Source organism: Pimephales promelas, chromosome 8, assembly GCF_988280905.1.
Source record: "Pimephales promelas chromosome 8, fPimPro1.hap1.1, whole genome shotgun sequence".
NCBI classification, from domain to species: Eukaryota; Metazoa; Chordata; class Actinopteri; order Cypriniformes; family Leuciscidae; genus Pimephales; species Pimephales promelas.
Genome location: NC_142776.1, coordinates 925,446 through 942,498, shown reverse-complemented (window position 1 = coordinate 942,498; position 17,053 = coordinate 925,446). Strand labels below are relative to the sequence as shown.

General features: G+C 38.9%; 1 protein-coding gene and 1 long non-coding RNA gene across 2 annotated transcripts in view; one reads left to right on the top strand and one right to left on the bottom strand.

Moving 5' to 3' along the window:
• The window catches only part of LOC120467981 (uncharacterized), a 39,998-nt gene that overhangs the window by 12,019 nt on the left and 10,926 nt on the right, over positions 1-17,053 (bottom strand). The gene's annotated exons all lie outside the window — the stretch shown is intronic.
• tmprss6 (transmembrane serine protease 6) lies at positions 944-15,414 on the top strand. The gene is made up of 18 exons (XM_039656582.2): positions 944-1,155; positions 1,264-1,390; positions 2,468-2,610; positions 3,119-3,186; positions 3,260-3,441; positions 3,535-3,576; positions 5,032-5,236; positions 5,514-5,650; positions 6,644-6,756; positions 8,773-8,882; positions 8,963-9,105; positions 9,248-9,346; positions 9,755-9,868; positions 9,948-10,064; positions 10,169-10,337; positions 10,478-10,749; positions 12,642-12,778; positions 14,340-15,414. Exons 1-18 carry the CDS (start codon positions 1,096-1,098, stop codon positions 14,499-14,501), a joined length of 2,400 nt encoding a protein of 799 aa, XP_039512516.2. The 5' UTR covers positions 944-1,095; the 3' UTR covers positions 14,502-15,414.

Here is a 17,053-nt window from a genome sequence, read left to right as displayed (position 1 = left end):
TTCTCTGATTGGATGTGTGGATGTCTAGGTTTCTCTGATTGGATGAGTGGATGTCTAGGTTTCTCTGATTGGATGTCTGTCTGGTCTGGGTTTCTCTGATTGGATGTCTGGTCTGGGTTTCTCCGATTGGATGTGAAAAGTTTGCTTATATAATTACTTCATCAATGGGACTAATTTACAATAAACACGCCAGTAATAGAAGAATATAAAGACAACAGTAGATGCTTAAACTTAAGTAACACATCAACCACAGAAAATGTATTTTTCTTTCATGAGATACTGTCATACTAATAAGCTAAATTTTAAATGGAACAAAATTTAGAGGTGGCAACACTTGAACACATTTGTCTTAAAATGTACTTAAATTAATTGAAAAAAATGGGAAAGCCCGTATATTGATCATGTCCCAGAGGAGCATCATTCTTTTTTTTTTTACGTTTTATTATATTGATTTTAAAGAATGAAAAGTACAGGCAGTGGGGTACATTGAGTGAACAAACGAACAACCAAAAAGACAAATATATGTGACAAATAAACAGTGACAGACTTAAAAGTTAAACAACAATAATGTGAAAATATTTACAGGTTCAAACACACTTTTCTTATTTTTCCAACCAACTGTATTGGGTATAGTTGAATTTCTGATCTTAAAATTAAAAACAAAGGCTTGTTTCCTCTAAATGTACACCTCTGAACACTAAATTTATAGCATCATTCATCCTGCACACAGGTGAGTCCGACCGGGTGACGTCACGCAGGTGCGTTGCGCGGGTGAGCGCGCGTTGCTGGGCGGTGACTGTTCTGTTTATTATAAGAGATCCGTTATTAATATTCTCACTTTAGTTAGATAAAGGCAGTATCTCAACAGCAGACGCGTTTATATGAACACTGTGGCTTTAGTGTCCGCGCACTGACCTCAGATCAGCACATCTACTTCACTATTGATCCGCAACGGACTTCGGACTGACAAACACAAGCGTTTCCCTCAGAACATGTGTGAAGAACCGAACATGTGTGGAGTCTGAGTCCTGGAGAAGAACCAACCGAATCAGGACCGACGGAACCGAAGATGAGCCCGCGATAACGGTCCGGTCGATGATGGAGCTCGGGAACGGGTTCACAAAGGATCCGAATCCAGACTGCGACACCAACCCTGTGAGAGAGCCGCACGTTTCTCTCCAACACACTCAACTCATTGCACAACCAGAACTGAGAAGTTATTTGAGAGGAATATGTGAATATTCGTGTTTCGTCGTGTTTCAGGAATCGCGCGCCGACCCGGATCCGTCCCATAAGAGGAGGAGCTTCCCGAAACGGCTGATGGGCCTCATCTTCATCATCATCATCCTCATCTCGGCTGGGTCTGCGTGCGTTATCTGGTACTTTCTCGGTGAGGAAACGTTCACACATGCGTTCTCTGCCAGAACATGTGATTTTCCTGATAAATCCACATTAAATTATTCGGCGCAGCAAGAGTATGATAAATAATGACATTTTTCATTATTATTGGCAACGGCATTTTGGAGAACTTTTGAAAAACAGTTTTTCAAAACGACACCCCACACCGCTATTGTCTCCGCGTAAACTACAAAAACTACAAATACTTCCGGTCTTCTGACATTTGATAAAGCATCAAACATTACAGTATACTCATGGTAACTTTTGTTAACTCTACAATAAGTAAACCCACCAGCTAATAACTCTTTGACAGCGATGCCATAGAAATATAGCCTACAGACTACTGCAAAAACTGAAATTCAAATACAAAATGCTAAAGATTGCTGCGCGCTTGTTATTTATTTTAAATTTTTTATCAAACTTTCACAAAAGCTTAAAATGACATTTAACATCAAACATAAGACAAACAGATATTGGGGAAAACATAACAAATCTTACGTTGTACAGAGTAAAAATGTAAATTCTACAAATAATTTTTAAATACCGTCTCTAGGCGTGTGTGTTTCTTTACAGAGGGACATCGCCATCCACTGGCCTGGAGCAGAATACAGCGGTTTAATTATTTCGCGGTTCGTTGTGAACTAGATCGTTTGGACAACATTGTCGTCTGTACATGGAAAACAAAGGAAAAACTTTTCCATTTTTAGTAAATCGTTGTCATGTTAACGAACCCTCACTTGGACGTTCAACGAACATTTTTTAAATGTAACTACTTGTTTCGGAACGTTCAGAGAACATTTAATGTTGGAAGAATGATACAATGTAACATTCCTGCATAACAAAGAAAAAAAGTGTTTATAACATTTTAATAAATGGATGTTTTTAGCATTCAGAAATAACATGTTTATAAATGAATGGGAACATTTGCCAAACATATTTGTTTAGCTAGCTTCAGAGTGACAGGTGTCCGTCAAAAACCACAGAAACATAAACACTAACTTACTGAGTGGGTGAGTGTAACCTTTAGCCACCCGTCTCACGTTCCGTGTGTGTGTGTGTGTGTGTTTAGAGTACAGGGTGTGGGTGCTGGAGCCGCGGGTGATTCAACAGTTCACGGCCAGTGTTTCCATCCTGAATAAGAACTTCTCTATGAGTCTGACCAGTCATGAGAGTTCAGAGTTCAGAGCCGAGGCGACGTCTGTGCAGAACATGGTGAGGAAACACAGCCTGTGTGTGTGTGTGTAATAACTAGTAGCAGTTAGCCAGGAGGTAATAAGTTATTCAAATTCAAATCAGAATTGACCTTTTTATGCAACAGAATAAGTTATGATCAGAAAGGGGTCATCAGTCATTTTGTATTTAATCCGACCATTGAGCGGCATGTTAAAGATAAATATTTAAGAGGAAATATCTAAAAGCTGAAGGAGGATCCCAAGAGAAACTTAAAGACACTGAAATGGTGATGATATATATGGTGAGGGCCAGTTATAGTGAAACTGGTTTTCACTGCTGCTGGCCTAGTCTAACTTGTGTTAGACCAGTCTATGAGCAAATCTTAGACTTGTCTAACACTAAAGACCGGTCTGAAATAGCTTCATGAACCCGGCCCCTGATGACTTATTGTAAGACTAGTCAGACGTTCCACGTGAAATGTAGCCTGAAGCTGATCCGCCAGAACACGCAACACACTTATCGTCATTAAATCGTGACCCTTTGACAGGTTGAGAAGCTGGTGAAGTCCACAGATCTGTCCAGATACTTCAACTCCACAACGGTCTTCGCCTTTGGGTGAGGAAGCCGTCGCTGGTGTTTGTTGAGCGGTCTGAGCAGAACCTTCACGTGTCCTCTGGTGTTTGTGTAGGGAGGGCAGCGTCGTGGCTCATTTCTGGCTGCGCCTGTCGGTTCCCGTCAGTCACGTGGAGACGGTGAGCGTGGCGAGACTGAACGAGAGTGTGTTCAGAGAGCTCCAGCGCTTCACCGACGCTCAGCAGATCTGCAGATACGAGGGTTTCCAGCTGCTGATGCCCTCGCTCAGCATCACCGGTGACTCTCGTCAGGCCAGACATGTGTCGTGACTTCTGCTGTATTTCTGCTCACTTGTTTTCACTGCTTTGTGTGTTTTTATTTACTTTCCAGAAACCAGCTCCAAAGTTATAGATCTTTTTCAAGCCACTTTTGGTATGATTTTTTTTCGTTTTCTCTTTTTTTGTTATATTTTGCTGTTTTTTTTCTCTAAACAATCATTTTGAGGTTTTACTTTACTTTCATGTCAATAATGCAGTGCCACCAACAAGTATTAATGCCTGAATAATATATATTAGTAATACTAAATATCAAATCAAATGTCATTTTAAATTCACAATTGCGAAAAAATAAAGTCAGAATTGAGAGAAAGTTGGAATTGCAAGAAATAAAGTAAAAATGGCTAGATTTAAAGTAAAAATGGCGAGAAATAAAGTAAAAATTGCGAGATAAAAATTCAGAATTGCGAGGAATAAAGTCAGAATTGAAAGAAATAAAGTCAGAATTGAGAGAAAGTTAGAATTGCAAGAAATAAAAGTCAGAATTGCGAGATAAAAGTCAGAATGTTGAGAAATGAAGTCAGAATTGTGAGAAATAAAGTAAACAAAAATGTGAACAACTAAGAATTGCTAGGTTTAAAGTAAAAATTGTTTAGATAAAATTCAGAATTGCAAAAAAATAAAGTAAACATTTTGAGAAATAAAGTCAGAATTGAGAGAAAAAGTCAGAATCGTAAGAAATAAAGTAAAAATTGCAAGAAATAAAGTCAGAATTGAGAGAAAGTTAGAATTGCAAGAAATAAAGTAAAAATTGTGAGATTAAAAATTGCGAGAACTAAAGTAAAATTTGCGAGATAAAAAGTCAGAATTGCGAGTAAAAGTCAGAATTGTGAGAAAGAAAGTAAACAAAAATGTGAAATAAAGCAAAAATGGCTAGATTTAAAGTAAAAATTGCGAGATAAAAATTCAGAATTGCAAGATATAAAGTAAAAATTTTAGAGAAATAAAGTCAGAATTGAGAGAAAGTTAGAACTGCAAGTAATAAAGTAAAAATTGCGATAAATAAAGCACAAATTGCGAGATAAAGTTAGAACTGCATGAAATAAAGTAAAAATTGTGATAAATAAAGTAAAAATTGCGAGATAGTCAGAATTGTGAGAAATAAAGTAAAAAAAATGTGAAATAAAGTAAAAATAGCAAGATTTAAAGTAAAAATTGTGAGATAAAAATTTAGAATTGCAAGAAATAAAGTAAAAATTTAGAGAAATAAAGTCAGAATTGAGAGAAAGTTAGAACTGCAAGAAATAAAGTAAAAAATTTCGATAAATAAAGTAAAAAGTGCGAGATAATGTCCGAATTGCGAGAAATAAAGTAAAAAAAAATTGTGAAATAAAGTAAAAATTGCGAGACAACAATTCAGAATTGCACTAAATAAAGTAAAAATTTAGATTAAGGCAGAATTGCAAGCAATAAAGTCATAATTACCTTAAACATTTTTTTTCTCTGGTGGAAACCAGCTTCTATAGTTTTCCTGCTTGAAATCTGGATGTCTTTGATTATTTCATTAGTGTTTAAAAACGTGTCTGGAGTCCTGAAGTGCGTTTCCCCACAGACTGTTACTGCTACACGTCTCTGCTGTCCACGGAGCCCGTGCTCCTCGAGGGCCCGAACACGCAGCGGTCCTCGTGTCTGTGGCACCTCAGGGCCCCTGCGGGATCCCGGCTCGAGCTCCGGGTCGAGTGGCTCCTGGCCGAGTGTCGGGACCGGCTGATCATCTACGACTCGGTCACGCCGGCTGACTCTCGGCTCATCACCTCGTGAGACTCGTGCTCCTCTTTGGCTTAGATCCGCACTGCAAAACGTGCTCACTACTTCTGTCTAGTTTCCAGTCCAGATATCTAACAAATCTTAAATCAAGAGGCATTTACTAAAGTAGTAAAAGATAAAAAAAAAGATATTATGTCATGTTTTCTGGGTGGGGATCAAAGTGAAGTGAGTTTTTGCTTAAAACAAGAAAAATGATCTGACAATGGGGTCAGAAAAATAAACTTAATTCATGTTTAATGCCCCCCCCCCTCTCTCTCTCTCTCTCAGCCTGTATGGATGCAGTCGGTATGAGAGGACGGTGCAGCTTCTGTCGTCTGCCGACTGGATGACGGTGGTTTGGAAACAGGGTCTGTACAATTACAAGGATCCGTTCTCTCTGAGCGCTCGGGCCTGGCCGGATCAGGGTAATCGATTCAATTCAACTCAAATACCTTTATTCAATTTCCAAAGCATGAAAACGACATAGAAAATAGTTTAGAACAGCAGAACGATTGTAGGGCGCTATGATTTCCACGATGGGGAAACACGTACGGACTCAAAGGTCTTCGCGGCAACCCGTCAAAATAAAAGTTCGGCGGTTTAACTTGAAGAAATTGTGACAGAAATTTTTTTTAAATTTGATACATTTTATGATTTGACTCTTGTAAAAGCATTTGAACAAGGAATATCAAAAACATGAAATATTAATATATAGAAAATAGGGGCGTAATGATACACGTATTCGCATTGAACCGTTCGGTATGAGGCTTTCGGTTCGGTTTTTGGTACGCATTTTTAAACGGTTCGTTGGATCATTTTTCCTGCTGACCAAAATTGCTCAAAGTTAAAAAATATCATACTTTATGATGTTAGCTTTAATAAAAATATATTAAAAAAATTAAATCAAGAAAATTTCTCTGCCATTTCTTTCTTTTTGCTGTATTGGAAACGTACCGAACCGCGACACAAGTGTATCGTATCGAACCGATCCGTGAATTTTGTGAACCGTTACACCCCTATTAGAAAATTAATGATTATTGGGATACAGAAATCATGTAACTAATGAGTTGAATAATTACAGTTCAACATTGTTTACAGTAGTGGCCAAAAGGGATGTGCGGAGGGGATATGTTTTTATATATTTTTTTATATATATATACAGGTTTTATTTTACTATGAATAAAATGCATGAATAACAACAAAAAGCTGACAGGAAAAAACTTCCATTGACTACAACATGATCAGTTATTAATATTGTCCTGGTTCTCTCTTGTTTTTGCACGTGTTCTTAATTTCTTTGTGCAACAGCCTTTCCTCACAGCGTACAACTGATGCGGATTTATTACCAGATTTCATTCAATCCTTTCAGGTCTTTTGTGTGTTAGTGTTGTTAAGCGTTGAGGTTGTGTTTGTCACAGATTGCTCCCGCAGTGTTGTGCTAGAGGAGAAAGACGGCATCCAGGGGATTTTACAGACCCCCTTCTACCCCGGTTACTACCCTCCCGACACCAACTGCACCTGGACCTTCACTGTAAGACTCTCCTCACACACTTCAGCTGCTGGAAATGTACAAATGCAGGAAGGTTTCTGTGATGGGTATGTTTAGGGGATAGATGTCTATGGAAAAATGTGTGTGTGTGTGTTCAGGTGCCATCGGTAGAAAAAGTCAGAATTGCAAGAAATAAAGTAAAAATTTCAAGAGAATTGTGACAAAGTAAAAATTGTGAGACGAAAAAGTCAGAATTGTGAGAAATAAAGTAAAAATTGTGAGATGAACAGTCAGAATTGAGAGATATAAAGTCAGAATAGTGTGAAGTCAGAATTGCAAGAAATAAAGAAAAATTGCAATATAAAAGTCATAGACAGAAATAAAGTAAAAATTACAAGATGAAAAGGCAAAATTTTTTTAGAAACTTTCTGTGATGGGTATGTTTAGGGGATAGATGTCTATGGAACAACGTGTGTGTGTGTGTGTGTGTGTTCAGGTGCCATCGTTAGATAAAGTCAGAATTGTGAGAAATAAAGTAAATATTTCAAGATTAAAAGAAAGAATGGTAACAAGGTAAAAATTGTGAGATAAAAAGTCAGAATTGCGAGAAATAAAGTAAAAATTGCGAGAACTAAAGTAAAAATTGTAAGATTAATAGTCAGAATTGAGAGATATAAAGTCAGAATAGTGAGAAGTCAGAATTGCAAGAAATAAAGAAAAATTGCAATATAAAAGTCATTGACAGAAATAAAGTAAAAATTACTAGATGAAAAGGCAAAAATTTTAGAAATTTTCTGTGATGGGTGTGTTTACGGGATAGATGTCTATGGAAAAATGTGTGTGTGTGTGTGTGTTCAGGTGCCATCGGTAGAAAAAGTCAGAATTGCAAGATAAAGTCAAAATTGTGAGAAATAAAGTAAATATTTCAAGATTAAAAGAAAGAGTTGTGACAAAGTAAAAATTGTGGGCAGGAAAAGTCAGAATTGCGAGAAATAAAGGAAAAATTGTGAGAAATAAAGTAAAAATTGTAAGATTAATAGTCAGAATTGAGAGATATAAAGTCAGAATAGTGAAAAGTCAGAATTGCAAGAAATAAAGAAAAATTGTAATATAAAAGTCATAGACAGAAATAAAGTAAAAATTTCTAGATAAAAATTCAAAAATTTTAGAAATTTTCTGTGATGGGTATGTTTAGGGGATAGATGTCTATGGAACAACGTGTGTGTGTGTGTGTGTGTTCAGGTGCCATCGTTTGAAAAAGTCAGAATTGCGAGACAAAGTCAGAATTGTGAGAAATAAAGTAAATATTTCAAGATTAAAAGACAGAATTGTGACAAAGTAAAAATTGTGAGATAAAAAGTCAGAATTGCGAGAAATAAAGTAAAAATTGCGAGAACTAAAGTAAAAATTGTAAGATTAATAGTCAGAATTGAGAGATATTATGTCAGAATAGCAAGAAATAAAGAAAAATTGCAAGATAAAAAGTCATAATTGAGAAAAATAAAGTAAAAATTACAAGATGAAAAGGCAAAATTTGAGAAATAAAGTCAGAAATGAGATAAAGTCAGAATTGCGACATAAAAAGAAACAAGCTTCTATAGTTTTCTACTTAATATCTTGATGTCTATAACTAACTCATTGTTTTTCCACGTTTGTGTTTTAAAAACTCATTGCGTGTCTCTCACTGATCGCTTGTTCTGGAGAGTCTGTAGAAGTGCGGAAAAGATGCAAACTCGAGAAAATGAAAACGTATCACAAAGCTGAATTTTTGACGAGCATATATTGAATAATATATCGAGAAGATGCGTGTGTGTTCAGGTGCCTTCTGTAGTAAAAGTCCGAATTGAGCGTAAAAAGTAAAAATTGCGAGAAATAAAGTCAGAATTATAATAGTCATAATTAATAAAGTAAAAATTGCGAGAAATAAAGTCAGAATTATAATAGTCATAATTAATAAAGTAAAAATTGCAAGATAAAACATTGCATTGTTTTTCCACTCCCGCTGACATGAGCGTATATTGAATAATATATTGTGTGTGTGTGTGTGTGTGTGTGCAGGTGCCGTCGGTAGAGTTCGGTCTGGCCTTGTTCTTTGAAGGATATGAGCTGAACCGGGCGAGTTACAGCCAGACCTGCACACAGGGCCGATGGAGCATCCAGAACCGCAGGTCAGTCCCGCAGAACCATCAGCACCAGCACATGCGTGTGTGTGTGTGACGGCGGTGTGTGTGTGTGTGTGTGTGCGCAGGCTGTGTGGCGTCCGAGGGCTGCAACCGTACGCCGAGCGGATCTTCCTGATGTCCTCCAGCGTCACGGTGTCCATGAGGTCCGAGGTGTCGCTCACCGGCCCGGGCCTTCAGGTCCACTACAGCGTCTTCAACCAGTCCGATCGTCAGTACACACACACACACACACACGCTTTTTACTTTTTTATCATGTGGCGGAAACAATCTTCCATAGAAATATAACTTGTTTTTAATTACTACATACAGTATAAAGCTCAAGTGTTATCTGTGTGTGTGTGTGTGCTCAGCTTGTCCCGGTCAGGTGCTCTGCAGCATTAACGGTCTGTGTGTGCCGGCGTGTGATGGGATATCAGACTGCGCTAACGGACTGGATGAGAGAAACTGCGGTGAATCCCCTTTGACTTCATAATGTTCGAAAACGGTTATTATGACTAATGCCAAACAATATTATCTGCCCAATTCTAAAGAAATGCTTGAAGGAAGTAAAAAATGTCATCGGATGTGTGTGTGGGCAGACAGACGAGATGTGCGTGAGTCACTGGATTCATGCAACATGAAGTCTTTCGAGAAAAGAAATGTCCTTTAAATAATATTAAAGCACAGCGACTCTAGCAATCATAGTGACACACACACACACACACACACACTAATCCTGATGTGTTATTTTGTGAATATTTGTATGTGAATTTGAATGTGATTTATGTTTATTTTACTTAGGCCCATGTACAGCACTACAATCAAGCCTAATGATATATGACTGAGGTGTTATCTTGTGTGTGTGTGTGTGTGTGAAGTGTGTATCGCTCAGTTCCAGTGCTCAGAGGACAGTCAGTGTGTCGACTACTATAAAGTGTGTGACCAGCACCAAGACTGCATTGATGGCAGTGATGAGGACAACTGCACACATGGTATCACTCACACACACACACACACACACACACAGTATAAGGACCGACTGTATCTGTAACTCTGTGTGTGTGTGTTCAGGTGTACCATGTTCTGATATGACGTATGTATGTGGAGATGGGACGTGTCTGAAGAAGCCAAACCCAGAATGCGACTTCATCACAGACTGTCCTGATGAATCTGACGAGAAATATTGCGGTAAGAACGTCTCACTGCGTGTGTGTGTGTGTGTGAGTATGCGTGTTGAGTAGCCTATACGTGTGTGTGTGTGTGTGTGTGTTTTGATCACTCTCTCTCTGCAGACTGTGGACTGAGGCCCTTCAGCAGTCGTGTGGTGGGCGGGGCCGAGGCCGAGGAGGGGGAGTGGCCATGGCAGGCCAGCCTGCAGATCAGTGGCCGGCACATATGCGGGGGGGCTTTAGTCTCCGCCCAGTGGGTGGTGTCCGCGGCTCACTGTTTCTATGACGACAGGTGAGCGGCTCACTGTTTCTATGACGACATATTGCGTTACTCCCTTAAAAAGTAACTAATTATTTGAAAAAGTAAAGTGTTACTTGAAAAAGTAATCTGATTACGCGAGTCCCTGGTGCTCCTGTGCGCTGTGTGTGCAGGTTCTTCTCCCCGTCGGTGTGGATCATCTATCTGGGCAAGCTCCGGCTGGACGGCAGCAGTCAGTCGGAGGAGGCGGTGCGAGTGTCACACATTCACCTCCATCACTACTACGAGGACGAGACGCACGACTACGACGTGGCGCTGCTGCGGCTGGTTCGGCCCGTGTGGTCCAGCACGTTAGCTCACCCGGTCTGCCTTCCGCCCGCGACCCACCAGCTGGAGGCCGACCTGCTGTGCTGGGTCACGGGATGGGGCGCGCTTCGAGAGGGAGGTACGGCACCCCCCAAACACATCTCAGCCAGTCGATACATGCGCTACACTTTTACTGAGAGAGGTTCCAGAAGGAGGTGCCATGAAACTGAAGAGCTTGTAGGGGGCGGGGCTTGATTTTTGCATCAGCTGTTGATTGGATGTTTAGAGGTGGGCGTGAGCTTGCAGGGGTGGGACTTGATTTTAATTATCAGCTGATGATTGGATGTTTAGAGGTGGGCGTGAGTTTGCAGGGGCGGGGCTTGATTTTAATTATCAGCTGTTGATTGGATGTTTAGATGTGGGCGTGAGCTTGCAGGGGCGGGGCTTGATTTTATGCGTCAGCTGTTGATTGGATGTTTAGAGGTGGGTATGAGCTTGCAGGGGCAGGGATTGATTTTAATTATCAGCTGTTGATTGGATGTTTAGAGGTGGGCATGAGTTTGCAGGGGCGGGGCTTGATTTTTGGGGTCAGCTGTTGATTGGATGTTTAGAGGTGGGCGTGAGTTTGCAGGGGCGGGGCTTGATTTTATGCGTCAGCTGTTGATTGGATGTTTAGAGGTGGGCGAGAGTTTGCAGGGGCGGGGCTTGATTTTAATTATCAGCTGTTGATTGGATGTTTAGATGTGGGCGTGAGTTTGCAGGGGCGGGGCTTGATTTTAATTATCAGCTGTTGATTGGATGTTTAGATGTGGGCGTGAGTTTGCAGGGGCGGGGCTTGATTTTATGCGTCAGCTGTTGATTGGATGTTTAGAGGTGGGCGAGAGCTTGCAGGGGCGGGGATTGATTTTAATTATCAGCTGTTGATTGGATGTTTAGAGGTGGGCGAGAGTTTGCAGGGACGGGGCTTGATTTTTTGGGTCAGCTGTTGATTGGATGTTTAGATGTGGGCGTGAGCTTGCAGGGGCGGGGCTTGATTTTAATTATCAGCTGTTGATTGGATGTTTAGAGGTGGGCGAGAGTTTGCAGGGACGGGGCTTGATTTTTTGGGTCAGCTGTTGATTGGATGTTTGGATGTGGGCGTGAGCTTGCAGGGGCGGGGTATGAAAAAACATGCATGAACATCAGAAGGAATGTTGAAGGATACAGTAGAACTTACTGTAATGAATCATGTCTCATTTAATCGCTCAATCAGTGTTTCAACCCCAGAAAGACATCAATAACCGCTTGTAAATGTGGCCTGAAACAATGTGAGCTTTTTAAAATATATTATCTCAGTTTTTCGTCTGTAAATCCACATTTTAAAGCTGATATTTCTTCCTTCACATCTTTGTCGACCTTTCTCAACCCTGATGAGTTTGACACACGAAACAATAAACCACCAAAACTAAAATATGAGGAACTGAATCCCAATGTTTCTTGATGTTTCTGCATCTGGGTCGGTTTCACTGACCATATGATGCTGTGAGAGAAAGTCACCTGTTGCTTGTTATTAAATAGAGGAATAACCAGCTGAGTGGGAATAAGGCTGTTGTTATACACTGGAAATCAAGCATGAGTAAAGATTTAAACTCCCCTATGTCAATCATTTTATCCCTTTATCCTCATCTTTGATCACCAAAATGGCATATTTAAAATCTTTTTCCTTGAAAAAAATAATTCATGCCTTAAATTAGCTCGAATGTACGTTTACACCCTTGCCTCATTTAGTAAACGCGGTTCTATGAATATCCAAATGAGCCCCGCCTCCACTCACTCAGAGATCCACTGGTTGACGAGTTTGTGACGTCAGAAACACCAGCGATTTCAAAGCGTGTTTTTGAGACTGTTTTTGGTTCACTGCAGTTTTAAGGAGGAAATACTCTTATCAACTTACACATGTGTGTGTTAAAGCGGATTAAACACACCACACACACACAGAAACAACATTAAACGCTGGATTTACACCACAGCTTGTGTCTCTTTCTCCATCAGGGGCAGTGAGTGACGTCCTGCAGAAAGTAGACGTGCGATTGGTCAGTGAAGATGCATGCGTGCGTTCCTATGGTTACATGATCACTCCCAGAATGATCTGTGCCGGCTATCGCAGTGGAGGGAAGGACTCCTGTCAGGTGACACACCATAATTCTATTCTATTCTATTCACAGTCACACCACAGGGCCATTTAAAAAAAATATTCAAAACATGATTAAACTTTCTGTTTTACGTTTATGTAAATTTAGTTTTTTTTATAAAGAATATAGTTACTGTATCTTATTTGTATTTCTACAAACTACAAATATTGGCTTAATCTTAAAGGTGACACATTATGCCCCTTTTCACAAGATGTAATATAAATCTATGGCGTCCCCAGAATGTGTGTGTGAAATTTCAGAACAAAATAACAGATCATTTATTACAGCTCATTTAATTTGCCTTTTGGGCGTTTGCAAAAACGCCCCGTTTTTGTGTGTGTCCCTTTAAATGCACATGAGCTTTAGCCCCGCCTCTGTTCAGAAGAGGGCGGAGCCTTTACACAAGTTTCAGAGACTCCGGCAATAACACAGGCCGATGTCGCTGGTGTGTGTGAACGTGTAGATTAACCCTCTGGGGTTCTTCGGGTCAATAATGACCCGAAGCGTTTAAATAAAAAAAATGTTAAAAATCGTAGCTTCCTCGGAATGGTCCGAAACTTGGTGACTTTAATGGTACTTTGTATATGAACACCCAAACAAATTGGGGACAGGATTTGAAAAGTCTAAGTGGTCATAAAAAAAATAGTCACACTCAGGACCTTCGGGTCAAAAATGACCCACATGGGAAATTGGCAAAAATGTGAAAATACTGAGTTTTTTTGTGCGTACAATCTACAAATCAGCAACGATCTTGAAAAAAAGCACACAACAGTGAAGGGGTGAATCTATAAAACATCAAGAGTGCAAAACAGACACATGCACACACACACACACACCAAAAAAATTCAGATTATACATGTGTTTTGCATTTTTAAAAAGCTCAGTTTGTCCACGAAATGGCATCCATCTAATTTCAAAAATTGCTTTTATGAGGCCTAGGCTTGACTCCAAAATGAAATACAGCTTTAAAAAAAATATATATATATTTTTTTTTTTTAGAATATTTTTTCCTATTATATTCAATGGGGGAAAATTTGGTCATAATTATTGCATTAATACTAATTATACATTTGTGTATTTTTGAAATTTTTTTCAAAACACCAAAAAAGAAAAGAAAAAATATTATAAAAAACAAGTAAAAAAAAAAAATTATTTTTTTCTTTTTTAAATATGAATCCCGCCCCGAGTGTGACTGTTAAACGAAGAACCCCAGAGGGTTAAAGGCCGGGAATATTATTATTATAATAAGATCCTCTTCATACGTCAGAAGGAGCGAAATCTGATCGGCTTATTTTTTTTAATTCTTGCAGAGAAAGCCTCACCAAATCAAAGTTACTGGGTTTCACTGTTCACGTTTTCAGGGTTGGTAGAAGCAGCGGATTACAGCACTCACACACACGGGAAAAGTCAGATTGTCATGATATGGCCCCTTCAAAGATGCACCTATTGAAATATGACTTATTTTACTATATATTTGACTATTAAAATATTAATTATACACAAAGTCTTCCACCAGAGATGCGCAGGTGACGTGTGTGTGTGTGTGTGTTCTGGCCAGGGTGACTCGGGCGGGCCGCTGGTGTGTCAGGAGCCGTCGGGACGCTGGTTTCTGGCCGGTGTGGTGAGCTGGGGGCGAGGCTGCGGACGCCCGGATTATTATGGGGTTTACACTCGGATCACCAAACTCTCCGGATGGATCAAACGCATCATTTCTTCCTGAGACCTTCAAACCTACACAACCCGCCTCCCAGCGCTCGCCTTGGGCTCCGAGCATCGTGGGAAATCTGCTGTGATGATGTCAGTCATGTGTAGACATAATTTTAGGTTCATAAACTGGGTTTGAAATTAACACCCGCCAACCTGCCAGATGCGAGTCAGAATCAGCGACTACACAACAAATAACGGTGCACTTGTTCATTGAAGCAATAGAGAAGATTAAAAAGCATTTGGATTATTTTCCAACATCCTATATTTGTTTTTATGCTCTTTGTACTGTATTGATTTGATCTGTCCATCTAAAACACATTTTTGGTGAAAAGGATGAGGATGGATTTAGAAATCCAAATCCAAATTTTATAATGGCTACTAGTAGAAGTTCTTAATGGCCGATAACTTAAAAATTTAGAAGGCAAATTGGCCGGTGAGTGAAAAAAGTTAATTTCAAACCCTGTTCATAAACATTCACTTTATTCAACTGGACTAAACAGCCTATTTCAAATCAGCTGCTTCAGGATTTATTGTTTATTTGTAATTATTTAGACAAAATCATATCAGCCTCAACATGACAATAATTGTTGACTTTCAGATTTTAGCAGAGCTCCTCCAACACTGACGGTTCTGTCTTCAGCTACTCATGTTGAAACAAACCGGTGACTTTCGGTCTATCGTGGAAACAAAAGTGAGAAATTCTGTAGAATATGTAGTGTGTGTGTGTGGTGACGTCATGAGGGGGAATCTTTTCATTTTTGAGTTTACTTTTCCTGTAACGTGATGCTGAGCAAACTGATAAAACCGTTTTTTAAAGCAGTGCTTTATGTTGCTGACAAATTGTAAGAAAGATTAAAATGAATGTATAAGCGACACAAATTCATATTTGCTGGAACAAATAAAGCATTTACATTTTTACAGTTTTATCATGTAGTGAGATCTCTTTTTTGGACATATTTATATAAATTAACAAAAGAAAGTTATAAATTAACTTTCACCGATTCAAATTGTACAGCCAGAACCCTGGGCCTACATACGAAGAGTTCAGATGCAAAAGCCTCTAAATGCCATTTGAAATTTTCCTCTTTAATGATGATTTTTACCAAACTTGTATATTTAAGTTCAGTAATTTCACTTAAATGGCAATGATAATTACCTATTAATTGTTATTTAGGTGAAATTACTGAACTTAAATATACAAGTTTGATAAAAATCATCATTAAAGAAGAAAATTTCAAATGGCATTTAGAGGCTTTTGCATCTGAACTCTTCATACACATATCATATCACAACATAGATAACATAACATCAGTAGGCTGAGTACATTTAAGCCAAGGTGGAACCATCAAAAAATAATAGTAATAATAATAAATAATACAAATAGTATTATTTAATAGAATATTGTTCATGTATTGCATTTCAGATTAGAATTGGTGAAATCCGCGATTATCTGTGGCTCAACAGTGACACCCTGCGGCCAGGAGCAGAGTTACACTCAAATAGCGCCACAAACGCCATTAAAAGTCACCATTAAAACTTTAAAAATGTAATGGAATATTGCAGTGTTTATTGTAAATTATTTATGGGTATAATTATTATTATTTAATAATCTTGGATCAGAATAACTTAACTCTTGCAGCTTCTCTGTTCAACCTGTCCCTCACATGAGATCCACCAATAGGAAACCACAACTATCCAATCAATTCCCCACAGACACAATCAAGCCCCGCCCACATTCGAGCTTGTTCCTGAAGCGTTTCACTCGATATACGACACAATCGAGGAGAAAAGGCTCGCACAACTTCCATTTCATACCGACTTTAAAGTCCCCCTGTAGTGTAAATCTAAAAATAAAATAAAAAATTAATGTTGTTTTTGTGTCTATGTGGTATTTTTAATCCGATTTAACACACACCATGTATAAGTTGATACGTGGACAGCATTGCTGAGTATTAAAACTGCAGTGAACCAAAGGCAGTCTCAAAAACACACTTTGAAAACGCTGGTGTTTCTGACGTCACAAACTCAGATCAACGTGTGATCGTCAACCAGTGGATCTCGGAGTAAGTGGGGGCGGGGCTCATTTGCATATTCATAGAACCACACATACTAAATGAGGCAAGGGTGTCGAGTTACATATTTAAGATATTAAGCCATGAAGAATTTTGTCTTCATATTTAAAAAGCAAACCTTTTAAATATGTAATTTTGGTGATCAAAGATGAGTTTTAAGGGATAAAATAATTGGGGATTTTAAAACATTTGTCATGGTGGGTTATTAACATTTTCAGGTCATATACATCCGACAGACAAATAGAAGTTAAACACAGCAGAAATATTAGAAATTAATCTGACGTATACAGTTACCAGTAGAAACTGCGTTGGTGAGTTATGGTTTATAATCCCAAGTGTTCTGCTTTTCTTAAAACGCAAATTTGTCATCAGAAGAAAAGAAAAATCTATTTTGGGGGCATTCAAGTTCCTCGTTTTCTGCTGAAGCTAGAAATGTATATATACATGTGTGTGTGTGTGAGTGAGATCAGAGGTTAGAAAAGGTTCATTGGTA

Coding starts and splice junctions, on each gene's coding strand:
- tmprss6 (XM_039656582.2), top strand. CDS start 1,096: ATGATGGAGCTCGGGAACGGGTTCACAAAGGATCCGAATCCAGACTGC. Junction 1,391..2,467: donor CGTTATCTGGTACTTTCTCG/GTGAGGAAACGT, acceptor GTGTGTGTTTAG/AGTACAGGGTGTGGGTGCTG. Junction 3,187..3,259: donor ACAACGGTCTTCGCCTTTGG/GTGAGGAAGCCG, acceptor GTGTTTGTGTAG/GGAGGGCAGCGTCGTGGCTC.